This window comes from Triticum urartu, chromosome 3A, assembly GCF_056163025.1.
Source record: "Triticum urartu cultivar PI428250 chromosome 3A, HENAU_Tu73, whole genome shotgun sequence".
In the NCBI taxonomy this organism is placed as follows: domain Eukaryota; kingdom Viridiplantae; phylum Streptophyta; class Magnoliopsida; order Poales; family Poaceae; genus Triticum; species Triticum urartu.
In genome coordinates, this window is record NC_141875.1 from 472,891,582 (window position 1) to 472,905,550 (window position 13,969).

A 13,969-nucleotide genomic window follows, 5' to 3' on the forward strand; every position below is an offset into this window, starting at 1 on the left:
CGTGGAAGGCAAGCTTGGCGATACGGATATGTAGATCTCCTACCATTGTAACCGACTTTGTGTAACCCTAACCCTCTCCGGTGTCTATATAAACCGGAGGGTTTTAGTCCGTAGGACAACATACAGAACAACAATCATACCATAGGCTAGCTTCTAGGGTTTAGCCTCTCCGATCTCGTGGTAGATCTACTCTTGTACTACCCATATCATCAATATTAATCAAGCAGGACATAGGGTTTTACCTCCATCAAGAGGGCCCAAACCTGGGTAAAACTTCATGTCCCTTGCCTTCTGTTACCATCCGACCTAGACGCACAGTTCGGGACCCCCTACCCGAGATCCGCCGGTTTTGACACCGACAGGAGGACTCTCAACCCAAGGCAACCGGACGGCCGCCATGCCCAATGTAGGTGAAGATGGTGATCCAACAAAGGAGGCCTTGCTCCAGCCAAAAGGATGGCTAGGAACCGAGGGAGAAAGTGAAAGGAGAAGAAGTGAGAAGGGGCGGCAGACAAGATGATAGAGAGGATCAAGAACATCATGGTGAAAAGAAGGAGACATGACTCAATTGCAATGACGTTGAGGAAAAGAAGGCCAAGAGATTCGACAAGTGCATTATGGTGCAATATAAGAAGACCAAGCTCCAAGGTGTTGACCATGAAGTTGAATCCTCGCGAAGATCATGCAAGCCTACCATGCTAGGATGTAGAAGCATCTAGCGGCCAATTTGGAGGAGCCAGCCAGTGATGAGGAGCCGATCACACAGTGAAGAATTTGGCACATGTTTGTAAGGGCAAAAAAAATGAGACTTTTACATGATCCAGCACTTTTTAGTCATGATCTACATATACATGTCAAATGAAGGAGACCCAATATGTTAAATTGCTATTAATCTATATATACATGTCAAATGAAGAAGAGCGAGTATGCATCCAAATCTGGGGCAGACATTTAGTGCACCGGGTTGGATAGCAGGCTCCACTACCACTGTCCGCAGCAAGTCCGGACATGTCCGCGAGTTCGGTGTGTTCGATTTGATGCACCGCACACCCTAAGTACAATGGAAGGCGCTTAGAAAAATAAATCAGTATTTCTCTAAGCACTGTTGCTTATTGATAGAGGATAGACGTTTAAGTAGGCTCTATACAAATAAGCATTGATGTTTTTTTTTTGCGGCAAAAATAAGCACTGACGTTATAGAAGAACTCAGTTTATTTTTCTAAACATCTCCCTAAGCATCTAGTGTCTGGTGGCCGGAATGACGGGAGCATGCACCAGGCAGCCGAGCCATCGTCCCATCGTCCCATCTGCATGTAACAGTTATTAAGAAATATCGCTGCGCTTTCAAGCAGCATCTACTAACAACAGGTGCACAATACTGCAAAAGAACTACAGTAGATGTTACACTTGGATAGTGAGAGGAAGAGACAGGGTGGAGGAATTGAAGTTGAACGAGGAAATGGGTGCGGCTGGTTGGTGAAGCGTGCCAGGAAGATGGAGTTGCAGGTTGTGGCTTGCAACTGAAACCAAAGGCTAGTCCGTTAAGCTGCTACTCCTGTCAAATTCATAGATTCTCAAGGCAAATCATCTGAATGATTGGGGAGTCCCGCTAATTTCTATAACGGGGAGACGGAGAGCAGGAACGCCGGCGTCGACCTCTGCAGCGTTATGCCGCAGAAGGGGCAAAGTGGAACGGCAGGCGCTGACAAGCAAAGCGATTCACTGCCATGGTTGGCATCCAGAGGGGATGCCGTCATGGTGAAGAAGGTCTCCGGCACCAGCTTATCGACCATTCCTCCACAACATGTGCAGTGCCAGGCTGGTTGCAGGACGGAGCAAAGGCGCATCGACGCTGCGCATCTCGACAGTCTGTGCCTTTCAGCTGGGACCATAGCAGAATCTCCGCTTCCGCACAGGGCTACATCGGGCGACTCAAAGCGCACCGGCGCAGAGCAGTAGGGGCAGGTTTCTTCAACCGAATATTCACACACCGAGTCGATCCTGCAAGAGGACAACAGTTTTAGAAACACGCAACATCCAAATTTTGGTTTCAGTAAGCTGTTGAAAAAAGTATGAATGTTTTATGTCCTTTCAGGAGTGAAATTAGCTGAGGGAGGACAGTCGATTAATTTGGCAAACCGAATACCTGCTTCCTAAGTCTTTGATCCTCGATTTCAGAGACTTGAGCTCATTGTGCACTTCTCCACTATTCATAGATACCCACGAATCCATCTGGGCAATTCCAACAGGAAACCACCGGTTGTCATTAGAGACGCCCTTCCGCAAATATGATATTCGACCCAAGACAGCAGCAAAAGTGAAAGCCACAAGCCTCTTCCGCAGCTCTGTTTCGCTACTCACTAGAAGATTGGTCCATAAATCAGTTGCCGCATTGTTACCCTCTTCTCCACCAGGAGAATACTGTGGATGGTCGCTAAGCATTACTTTCCTACAAACGATATTCAGCAAGTGTAACTTCCGCAAGCTGGCCTTGGATATCATGTCATTTCTCGAACGATGCGAGATAATGATAGAATCACACTGATCATATGAAAGCAGACTTGAGACCCATTTATGCATTAACGTTTCCAGAAAGGTCGGTGCGGATTTCTTTAGCACTTGTAGCGCAACTATGATATCCCATAAGATCAGTCCTCTTTCACCATTTTCATATTTCTTCAATGACCAAAATATGTTGGATCCCCACCATAAGAAGTTAGTGCCAGATTGTGGACTGCAGATATAAATGCCCTTGTCTAGTGGAAGACCAAGGAACTGACCACCAATCCAAATGAACTCAACCACTGCTTTCTCTGTCCTGTTTTATACATTAAAAATTGTTACAAGTAACTAAGCATTCCCTAATGTTATCTTAAAAATGCGACAATTGTATACAAAAACACCTGAGTACTATTCAGTGAACTGTAAGCAAAATTACCTGGCTTGATACATCTGATCTAACAGATTTTGATCCAAAGTGCGGACCTGAAGGAAACAATGTTCATCAATTTGTACTCACGTATATGTATAGAAGCTCAAGTATAAAATTGTGCAGTTGAGGAACAAACGGATATAAGAAAAGACCTACAACATACCACAGCAATCATTAGTTGTCCTGGTGCAATCGAAAGTCCAAAGCATTGATCAGATACTTTTGGTAGCTGCATGCACATCGCATATGCCAATCAGAAAGAAGAAAACACACATTCAGAGAAAAAAGGGGGATTAGAGGATGCTATTTTTCTTACATCTGTTGACTCTTTTAGCTCCTGAAAATTTGTGTGCACGGGAATTCCTTCAAGTTTCAGTTTCTCGAAAATCCAACAGTGTGCAGAATTATCCTGATATAAAGAAGAACATATTATGCATTAGCATGAAAAACAGGGTTTAAGTAATGAACAAAGCACATATGCTAAAACTGCAACAACTGCACCAGATACCTTGTTAATCAAAAGGAGAACTGTAATTTTTCAGTAATTATTACACAAGAAAGCTCAGCTTGATAGTGTCAAAAGGTATCGTCGCCAGCAGATGGGCACATGGCCTGATGGCCATCAGCATTACTAGTACAATAAATTAATTGTTAACGGGTCAGGATAGTGGTCATTTTTAGCCATAACAAGGTCAAGTGGTCGACTAGCTTCCCGGCTTGAGGGATTCTTTTACCATAGGCCCCTGCTCTGTTTTCATTTTGACCCAAATCCTCAAAAAGTTATTAGCTTTAATCATGTCCATCATCTCTCTGATGAGTTCCAATCAGGACAATAATTGGTAATTTCTTTTGGATTCAAGAAAAGAGAAATATATGCTGTGCTTGTACTGTTATAGGCAACGAATGTTCATGTGGTAAGTCCAATTGAGATTGCTGCTCATCTCACAATATTAGGGCCTGATTGGATTGTCGTTTTCCACACTTTTACACCTGTAAAAGATACAGACCTCAATCGGCCGTTTTCTTTTCCGGTGGGAAATCACATATGGCTGGTGATATACACCTGTAGAAGTAATACGGGTGTATAAATTTATCCCCATTCCAAGCGGGGCCTTAGTAGGAAGTGTGGTAGGATCAAGTACTCTACCAGGTCTAGGGCGTAGGTGGTAAGGGAAGGATGGAGGGAGACGTGGCGAGGATCGGGCGCCCCGGCGGCAGGGCGCCGTCGCGGCTAGGAGAAGGGCGGTGGCTAGGGCTGTTGGCGGCTAGGGTTCCGGCTCCTCAGGGAGCCGGGCAATAGGAGATAATATTCTTCTTATTGCTTGCCTTCAAAAAGAGCATTACAACCTATATTTATATCCTAGATAACTTGTAGAAGAATCAACCTAAGATAACTTGCCTAAGATAACTTGCCTAATCTGAAAATAAAAACTAAGATAACTTGCGTGCCTAAGCCGGCCGGTCATAACACTTCTCCCCGCCTGCACAAACAGCTCGTCCTCGAGCTGTAAGGTGGGGAAGCGCTTGCTTGAACTCTTCGAGGTAATCAACCAGCGTCAAACACCTTCTCGACATCTGGGGCGGCCAGGTCAGCGGCGACGGCGTCCTCCGGAATGTAGTCTGCCACCTCCAGGTAGAAGAGTCGCAGGCAGGCGTGGCCGGGCTTGTAGGGTTCGTCGCAGTTGAAGCACAACCCTTGGCGGCGACGCTCGAGTATCTCAGCTGGGGTGAGCCGGCGGAACGGGCGCCCCGCGGTCGCGGCAAGGGGTGCCGCAGAAGCCTGCACAGGCCGACCCTGCGCGGAATCCGGTCCGGGTAGCGACCCAGCAGTCTGGGACGGTGATTCCTGCTGGATGGCCACCGCGCGGCGCTCGAACGCGCGGGTGTAATACATGGCCGACTGGAGATCCTGGGGTCCCCGAAGCTCCACGTCCACGCGGATATGGTCCGGTAGACCGCCCACAAATAACTCGGCACGCTGAGTGGCGGAGACGCCCGGCGCGTGGCACGCCAGGGCCTGGAAGCGGTCGGCGTAGTCCTGCACCGTGGATGTGAAAGGTAAGCGGCCGAGGGCCGCCAGTCGGCTCCCGCGGATAGGAGGCCCGAACCGGAGGAGACAGAGCTCCCGGAAGCGCTCCCATGGTGGCATGCCGCCCTCGTCCTGCTCGAGGGCGTAGTACCAGGTCTGCGCTGCGCCTCGAAGATGATAGGACGCGAGCCAGGTGCGATCCGAAGCGAGCGTCCGCTGCCCTCGAAAGAACTGCTCGCACTGGTTGAGCCAGTTGAGGGGGTCCTCCGTGCCCTCGTAGGTGGCGAAGTCCAGTTTGGCGAAGCGAGGGGGTGTCGGCCCGCCGTGCCCGGGGGCGGCCGTAGTCGCCGCCAGCGCGTATGCTGGGTCGGGAAGCGCCGGGGCGTAGTTCGCCGAGCTGGAGGGGTGATCAAACCGCAGGGAGGGCGTCGGGTGTTCCGGCGCCGTGGAGTAGACCGGCCCCGAAGACGAGCCGGTCGCCCAAGCGGGGATCGGCGATGGTGACGGTGGAAACTGCACCTGGTGCAGGGGCCGACCCGTAGCCCTAGGCGCGGGTGGTGGTACTGTCGATGGCGGCGGCGCCTGGTGGAGCTGCACCGGTGCCTGCGGCGTGGGGGCCGACGGTGACGCCAGAAGAAGCTGCTGGGTCTGGCCCTGCTCCGAGGCGCCGGTGCCCAGGTTAGGGCTGGGCGGGGCCGGTGGAGGACCCTGCTCCGAGGCCGCTGGAAGGTAGGGCGCGACGGAGGACGGCGCGGCCGGCACGGTCCAAGTGGGCCACTGCGGCCCCGTGGTGGCGAGAAGTGGCGGGGCTGCCGGCGCGATCTGCGGCGGCCACTGCGCCCAAGGCGGCGGTGCGGCCGCTGGGGTGGGGAGCGCCGGGTAGCCTCCGGTGATGGCCCCCGGTGCCGAGTACCATGGAAGCGCCTGCTGACCTGCGGCCATGGCTGGATGGAGTCCGGTGATGGCCCCCGGTGCCGAGTACCACGGAAGCGCCTGCTGACCCGCGGCCATGGCTGGATGGAGTGGTGGGGGCGGCCCGTACGGACCTGCCAGGTAGAGGCGGATCCCTTGAACCGCGGTGACGAGGTCGTTGAGGACGCCCGCCATGGCCTCCGGCGTGAACTGTTGCGGCTGCGGGGGAGGTGATGGCGGCGGCGAGTGTTGGACGGGGGCCTGTGGCTGCCCTTGGCCCGGCGTGGTGCCGGGTGCCGTTAGGACCGGCACTGAGAGCGACGCAATGGTGCCCGCCGAGAGCGAGGCCGTGACGCCCGGCGCAGAGGCGGCGGTGGTGGAGGAGTTGGCGGGCAGCGGTGGTGGTGGCGGTGGAATTGGCGGAGACATGGTCGAAACCCGGTTACCTGATACCAAATTGGTAGGATCAAGTACTCTACCAGGTCTAGGGCGTAGGTGGTAAGGGAAGGATGGAGGGAGACGTGGCGAGGATCGGGCGCGCCGGCGGCAGGGCGCCGTCGCGGCTAGGAGAAGGGCGGTGGCTAGGGCTGTTGGCGGCTAGGGTTCCGGCTCCTCAGGGAGCCGGGCAATAGGAGATAATATTCTTCTTATTGCTTGCCTTCAAAAAGAGCATTACAACCTATATTTATATCCTAGATAACTTGTAGAAGAATCAACCTAAGATAACTTGCCTAAGATAACTTGCCTAATCTGAAAATAAAAACTAAGATAACTTGCGGGCCTAAGCCGGTCGGTCATAACAAAGTGTTTGTGTTTTTTTTTGTTTTTTGAGGGAAAAGTAGCAAATGTTTGTTAATTCCAGTATTGAAGATCTAGAACAAATGGAAACTTCAACCTTGTACTTTGGGTCAAATTGAACTGCATGGAAAGATCTAGAATCCAATTGAAGCAATTGTGAATTTGTGGCCTCATATGAAAAATATAGACAGAAAATGTATGATTTGATGTGAAAATCACTTATTGCTGCTGTTACATGCAGTCACCGAGTGAGGGTATACCGAAAAAGGGTTTCCCCCCGCTTTGTATTTCAAAGCAACCATCACCGATACAGGATCGCTGGGGCGAACAGCACAACAAGCCCAAAAGAAAAAGAAGAAGAAATAAATGCCAACAACGGCAGCTCGACAAAGCGCGGATGATCCGCCACCGCTACGCCCACCAGAGACAAACCACTACAACCCGAGGCTCCGAACCACCGCATACAAAACAGCACCTCCAAGAAGGAAAGCGACGCCGACGACGCTGCTGCCCGGACATGTCCTAGGGTTTCCCTGGCACGCGGAGGGAGGTGGGGGATGGATATCACCGACACCCTCCAGGAAGGGATGGTGGCACCCGCAGGTGTCACCGCATCGGAGCTGAAGACCGGCAAGGATTTCTCCCGTACTCCAATCCCCACCGCCCAACGGACCGGAGCCGACCAGCCAGACCGCCGCCCACCACCATGCGCCATCGCGGTTGCGCCGCCACCCACGCCGCCTCACTGCGAATACCAACATGAGGCCAAGAGGACCAGAGAGAAGCGCCCCGCGGAGGGAGAAGCAGCACCGAAGCCGAACGGGAGGGAACCACCTCCACCGCCGTCGTGCGGGAGGCCAGAGCCTCGGGCACTGTCGCGGTAGCCGTCCGGACGTGGCAGCAGGGCATGCCAGGCCACCCCTGGCCCGGCCAGGCCCGAAACGGCCCGCTAAGCCCTGCCGCCACGCTGCAACAAGCCGGCGATGGCGCCGCCAGCACCCTGCCGCTCATCGCCTCTCCCACGCCTCCCGGAAGCCACGAGGCAGACCCACCCTGCCGCCGGCCCGCCCAGGCCCAGATGGGGCCCGAAGGGCCCAGATCTGGGCCGAGCGGGCACCGCCAGACCGCGCCGCCGCGTCGCCCCGCCGCCAACGGCGACGCCGCCGTCCAGAAGTCCGCCCCCGCCGCCGCGCTGGACCGTCGCCACCTAGAAGCACCGCCCGGGGTCGCCCCGTCCCGCACCGGCGGACACCCAAGAGGGGAAAAGCCAGGGGGCCGCCGCCACCAGCGTCGCCCGGGCCAGGCCCGTGGCGGGCGCCGGCGCCGGCGGCAGAGAGGAAGGGGGAGGGAGAGGCGCTCGGGGGAGGAGGTCGGTCGCGACCGGCCGCCCGCGGGGGCGACGCGGTAGCGGGAGGAGGGAGTCTCGGCTTCAGTGTTTCTCCAAGATCTTAGATAAGAACAACAAGTTCTATTATAGGTAGTGGGTACCTAGTCTGAGTGAGGGTATACAAACACAGAATGAACCTCACCAACGTAGCTCTTTCAGATAGGTAATCAGCAACTAGTCAAAATGCAAAGCTACACACTATGAGTATGAGTAGGTTAACTTCAGAGAACAAACAGATTTTACTCGAAGGTAGACAGCTAATAAAATAAATAATGATAAACCTGTAACCTAAACAGTGCCATGGTAATTCAACTGACCTGGCTGCAGCTGTATAAACAATGGCCATCCAAACCCCACGATAAACCTGTCACCTGAGGTAAAGTTAGAAAAAAGATCCTTTATTGAAGAGAAAAGATACTGAAATGCAATGAAGCTTTACCACTTGATCATGTGCATGACATGCACTGGTATTCTCAATTTTGTTTCTACATGGATCCCACATCCATGTTTCCAGTGACCCGGATACTCTTCCGATTGCCAAGTTAAAACTAACCCCATGTTGAGGCTGAGCTGGTACAGATAATGAAACTGACGAGACTGGTGCTGACGAATTAGCAGTGACCTGACCAGTAGACCATTTTGAGTTGAATAACATTAAATTGAAAAGACATGCAGGCCCATGTCCATTGGATGTTTCATCAATTGCTAGTCGAACATCAATTATGTGCATAAACAAAAATATTAAGAACATAAAAACAAGGCAATGCTTATTATATACCTCAACCAATAATGAAAATGGCAATTCTTTTACATATGTACATTGATTTAATCCTTCGGTATTACCGGACCATATCTTCACACTGAAAAGATATAATTTCCCACGGTGAGATATGAAAGAGTTTCTAGTGAACTATCATCAATGTAGGGACTAGGGAGTGAGAAGGAATAATAAGCATATACACTTTAAATTTGGACATGGTCTCCAATACGCAACTTTGACCATTCTTTCACATGTATACGGCGATACAAATCTAGTGACATTATGAATATATTATTCATTTTTCAAACTAAAAAACATATGTTGCATTCATTACAAATGTAATAATATCAATTTCAATGAGGAAACAAAATAAGTTCTGATATAATATGAGCCAAAGTTAGGGAAGTTTGACTCACACATTCTAGGATGTCATCTATTCAAGAACAGAGGTGGTAAAATTTATATTTGGTGCTGAAGATCAGGAAAATCATTTTCCAATGGTGATAATTTTCATCAATAAGTGGGTTTCACATGATACAGTAGTGAGTTTAGCTTTTTAATAATCTTTACAAAGAATTTTCATTTAAGGCAGAAGCATGAAAATGCATGTCTCGTGCTTATCTGGGAACTTGTTTGAAGCACTATTTACTAGCTCAAATGTCATGTTCAAACTTCATTGTTCATTAAACACATTATCCTTCTGCCATTTAATGAATTATACGAGGAGCAAAGTCAACAAAAACATGTCAAGCACACAGTGGGAAAGACTGGAAAAGAATTGACGTGATTGTGTTCACCTTCCATCCGAACATCCAGTTGCTAAAAGTAGTGAGGACTTTGAAGAGTCTGCAAAGGAAACTTCCCAACTGATGGCACTAACCCATGAATTATGTGCTTTGAGAACCCCGATGAGTATTGGATCTCTGGTAACCATGCAAACATCTATGGTGTAATACTCAGGCTTGCATATTTTCCAAAATGAAACGTCCCCAGACTTGGAGCCAACAGCAAGAATGCACCAATTTCTCAACAAATGTGAAGTAGTGTCGCGTGATGGCACAACTGGAGACCATGCAACTACCAGAGAAGACAAAATTGCATTTTGAAGTGCATACTGTTCTGCGGTGATAAGAGGAAGACATGCGTTTTCTTTGTTGCAAGAGACTGCTGCTTTCGTATCCTGTGAGCCACCTAACCCATTTACGATAGCAGTTGTACGCCCAGATTTGACAATCTGGAGACACAATTGGGTTAACTAGAATAGAACACCAAATAGATGTCTGGGGGTGTATGAAAAATAAAAGCCAAAACTCATATAGGCCGTGAAATAGTTTGGATTTTCAGGATAATTAGTTGTTTCATTTGATAAATTCTAAGGAAAGCCATTTCTATGCCTTTTACGACTCAAAGCTGAATCAATTTAACCCAAAATTTCAGCCTGCGTGTGAATATGCAGAGTAGATCCGAACATGTGAACATGCTAAGTCCATACCGTCTTCATAGATATCTTCTTTGACTTGCAGCATGGATTGAGCCAGAAGTCTGCATCCTTTGAAGCATCTAAATCACCTTCATCCTCATCATAAACATAGCTTTCAAATCTAAGATCAAACGAGATCTACTTAAAATAAACTCAGGCACAATATATCAATGCTGGCTTCATGCAAGGAAATACAACAAATAACCCTAAGAGGGGCAGAGGAGAAAAATCTAAAGGGCTTCTTTGTTCATGCCATACACAAATGTCAAACCCTAATAATGTGTGGCAATATTTCTAGTATATGAAATTCTTGGCTCAGGTTTATATATGAAATTCTTGGCTCAGGTTTTTGCCATACTTGGGAAAAAATGATGGTGCTTAACTGCAAAGCCACAATGCTATGAAAATAACTTGATGATGGAAATAGGAAAGCATCATTCACCTTGATGGTTTCCTTTTTCTCCGCCCAAGATCGCTGCAGGAAAGAGGTCCTTGCAATTCACCAGTACATTCCATCGCATGTGTCTGCTCACTATTTGCCTTTTCCTAATATATGAACAAAAAACATTGAACAATAAAACTCTGAGGTAATCCAGCAAATGAAATTCCCAGTGTTCGAGTGGAAGGGGGCACACCTGAGGAATTGAATCAGGACTATCATCCTCTCCAAAGTTTATACTTTTGTAATAGTTGAACAGTAATTTAGAAACATCCGAGACCTAGAGCAACAGAATAGAAGTTTATGAGCATAGTGGTATCTGCAACCTAGGCCATCTGTTGTAGATGAACAAAAAGCAATGGACCGAAACAGAAAATTTAACTTCTGGCAAGAACAAAGCTGTAAAAAAAATGATAGAAAACAAAAAAAGTGTTTTAAATGACAAATCAAAACTGCAAAGTACAAGTTTATTTATTTCTAACAGAGGGAAAGTAGTACTGTACAAATAAATAGAATGCATGCTAGCTGAAGCTGTTAATGGTGAGCTTATCCTGACTTCCTTGTCCCCCAGGAATATTTACAGATCACTTTGGCCGTAAGTGGAACATGAGAAGAACTATCAGTGTGGCAAAATAGAAATTTGGTGCGCATTAAATCTAACCTTCCAGCTGTTTTTATATGAAAAATTGTGCATATTAAAATTTATAAACATTGGTTGAATAGGCTTACCTCAACCCATTCATCACAGAATTCCCAAATTGGTGGGCGGTAAAGATTTACATGACCATCAACAGTACAAACGGCAAGCAAACAACTGAAATGATCATCCATATAAACAAGAAGATGGGCGATAAAATTTTCATTAAGACAAAAAATAGCTTTGAATACCACTAAAATTATATATACCCAGAATTAGGTGCAAAGCCTTGTCGAGACCATGAAATTGACCGTGCGCATGGTTCAGTATCACGCACTAAGAAAATGGGGACTAAACATGGTTCAAGGAGATCTGCATCCGTTGAGAATTGAACATTTCAGATCGAGCAAAGAGCTGTTAATTTGCAATTGTCGTAAAGCAGCTGACTTGTTAAACTATCACTGACCAAGAGCCAAGACAGTTAAAGCATTATAGCCTCAAATGTTTCTGGCTTTTCCATTCAATTCAAATAGCATATCAGCATTAAATTCTCACTGCAATGTTGATATTGGGAAGAAACTTCAAATTGATCACTGAGTAAGTGAGTATAACAATTCAAAACTTCAAATTACCCATCGTCTCCAAACTAACTACATAGGTGGTACTCTCACAAGCACTTAATTTGCAGAATATCATTATTAAATTTCTATCCCAGTTTGTTCCGTCCATCAAATTGCATGAGTAGCCTACCAACATGAACTATACAAAAAAAAAGGAACATAGTGCAATGCTCGTGTTTTTGTGAAGACAAGAAACCTTCTCTTTTAACCACTCCAATGGGAAAAGGATCTCTAGGGCGAAGCAAGACAAATCCACGAGGCCCTTCAATTGCGGCTGGGTTCTATAATTAAAAAAACATGATGAATGCAAGGTCAATCCAGTTGATGAAGTACAGTAATGCCTGAAGGCAAATACCTTAGGTTGATGAAATTGCACATACCAGGATAGTGACAATGTGACCAGAAGCAACAGCCACCAAGTTCTCGCTTGACCAGGTAATGGAGTTCGGATAGGACGGAGCAGCAATCAGCGTAGCGGCCTGGTAATGCGGATCCATGGCACAAAGATTGAAGCGTCCTTAGAGCAACAAACGCAAGTTAAAATCTGCAAGACCCACGTCATATGATCTATGAGACTCAAGTTAACCTTTACTTTCAGTGCCAGCGATAATACTAAGAAAATGGATTTTGTAGTTTGCCAGCAGTAAGAAAGTGGATTTATATGTTCTGAGAAGTCGCATTAATACTAAGCTACCACAACTCCGAGGCGACCAGCTATCTCGAGTACAAATCGACTCACCGCATCCAGGGTTTGTGTGTGTGTGTGGGGGGGGGGGGGGGGGGGGGGGGTGTCGCCGTAGCCGGCGCCGGCGGCGAGGGTTTTGGCTGGTGTGGAACCAGCGGACTGGCGATTTGTCACATGAGAATCGATCGGACGGATTCCGATCCTCCTCGCGCCGATCGGACCGTGTGCACCGCGTCCGTGCATCTGGATTTCCTCGGACGTGCTAAGGCAAACTCCAACGGGCCAACCTATTTTATCCGTCTGTATTCGTTTCTATCCACGCGGATGAAAACCATGCCTAATGGGATGGGCATATAAACCGATGACCAAAATACCAAACCAAACTAACTGAGACCAAACTCGAAGGCACCAAAACCAAATCCTTCGATCATAAATTCGGTCAGCCCATCCGTAAAACCGAACTTTCTTCGATTAATTCGGGTATATGTATCGAGCATCCGGATACACCGAAGCACCGAGAAATAGATCGAATCCAGAGAAACCTACGTAGCCCACGGCCCAACTACTCAGCCCGAAGAGCGATAAAATCCTTCTCCCAATCCCTACTGCATATGCATCGGCAACTCTCGATGCACGCCCGCACCCTAGCCGCCGCCCGCCTGCTAGTCTTTCGGTCGCAGCAACCTAGCCGCACCCTGCATACTACTTCTATCCATCCCCGTGGCCGGCTGATACGTCTTCAACGTATATATAATTTTTAATTGTTACATACTATTATATTATCTATTTTAGATGTTTTATATGCATTAATATGTTATTTCATATTATTTTTGAGACTAAGTTATTAACTTAGAGCCCAATGCCAGTTTATATTTTTCCTTGTTTTTTAGCTTTGCATAAAAGGAATACCAAACGAAGTCCAAACGGAATAAAATCTTCGCGATGATTTTTCTTAGACCAGAAGACACCCAGAAGACTTGGAGTGCAAGTCAGAAGAGCTCCGAGGCGGCCACAAGGATGAAGGGCGCGTCCAGGGGTAGGGCACGCCCCCTACCTTGTGGGCCCCTCGGTGACCCCCTGACCTAGATCTTCCTCCTATATATTCACATATATTCCAAAACCATCAGAAGTATCCACAAAAACACTTTTCCACCGCCGCAACATTTTGTTCCCGTGAGATTCCATCTTTGGGCCTTTTCCGGCATCCTGTCGGAGGGTGATTCGGTTACGGAGGGCTTCTACATCAACTCTATTGCCCTTTCAATGAAGCGTTAGTAGTTTACCTCAGAT

The 13,969-nt window shown here is 48.2% G+C and overlaps 2 protein-coding genes across 2 annotated transcripts; both read right to left on the bottom strand.

The window, feature by feature from the left end:
* Positions 1–826: 826 nt before the first annotated feature.
* LOC147980148 (uncharacterized) lies at positions 827–12,742 on the bottom strand. The gene is made up of 16 exons (XM_087547390.1): positions 12,375–12,742; positions 12,191–12,275; positions 11,644–11,746; positions 11,467–11,551; positions 10,934–11,017; positions 10,741–10,844; positions 10,311–10,419; positions 9,616–10,052; positions 8,837–8,918; positions 8,498–8,680; positions 8,376–8,429; positions 3,249–3,341; positions 3,096–3,161; positions 2,939–2,985; positions 2,147–2,818; positions 827–2,001 (listed from the first exon to the last, which is right to left on the bottom strand). Exons 1-16 carry the CDS (start codon positions 12,489–12,491, stop codon positions 1,617–1,619), a joined length of 2,706 nt encoding a protein of 901 aa, XP_087403516.1. The 5' UTR covers positions 12,492–12,742; the 3' UTR covers positions 827–1,616.
* Positions 4,402–6,657, bottom strand: LOC147980149 (uncharacterized). Its single transcript, XM_087547391.1, has one exon. It carries the CDS (start codon positions 6,300–6,302, stop codon positions 4,479–4,481), a length of 1,824 nt encoding a protein of 607 aa, XP_087403517.1. The 5' UTR covers positions 6,303–6,657; the 3' UTR covers positions 4,402–4,478.
* Positions 12,743–13,969: the final 1,227 nt, after the last annotated feature.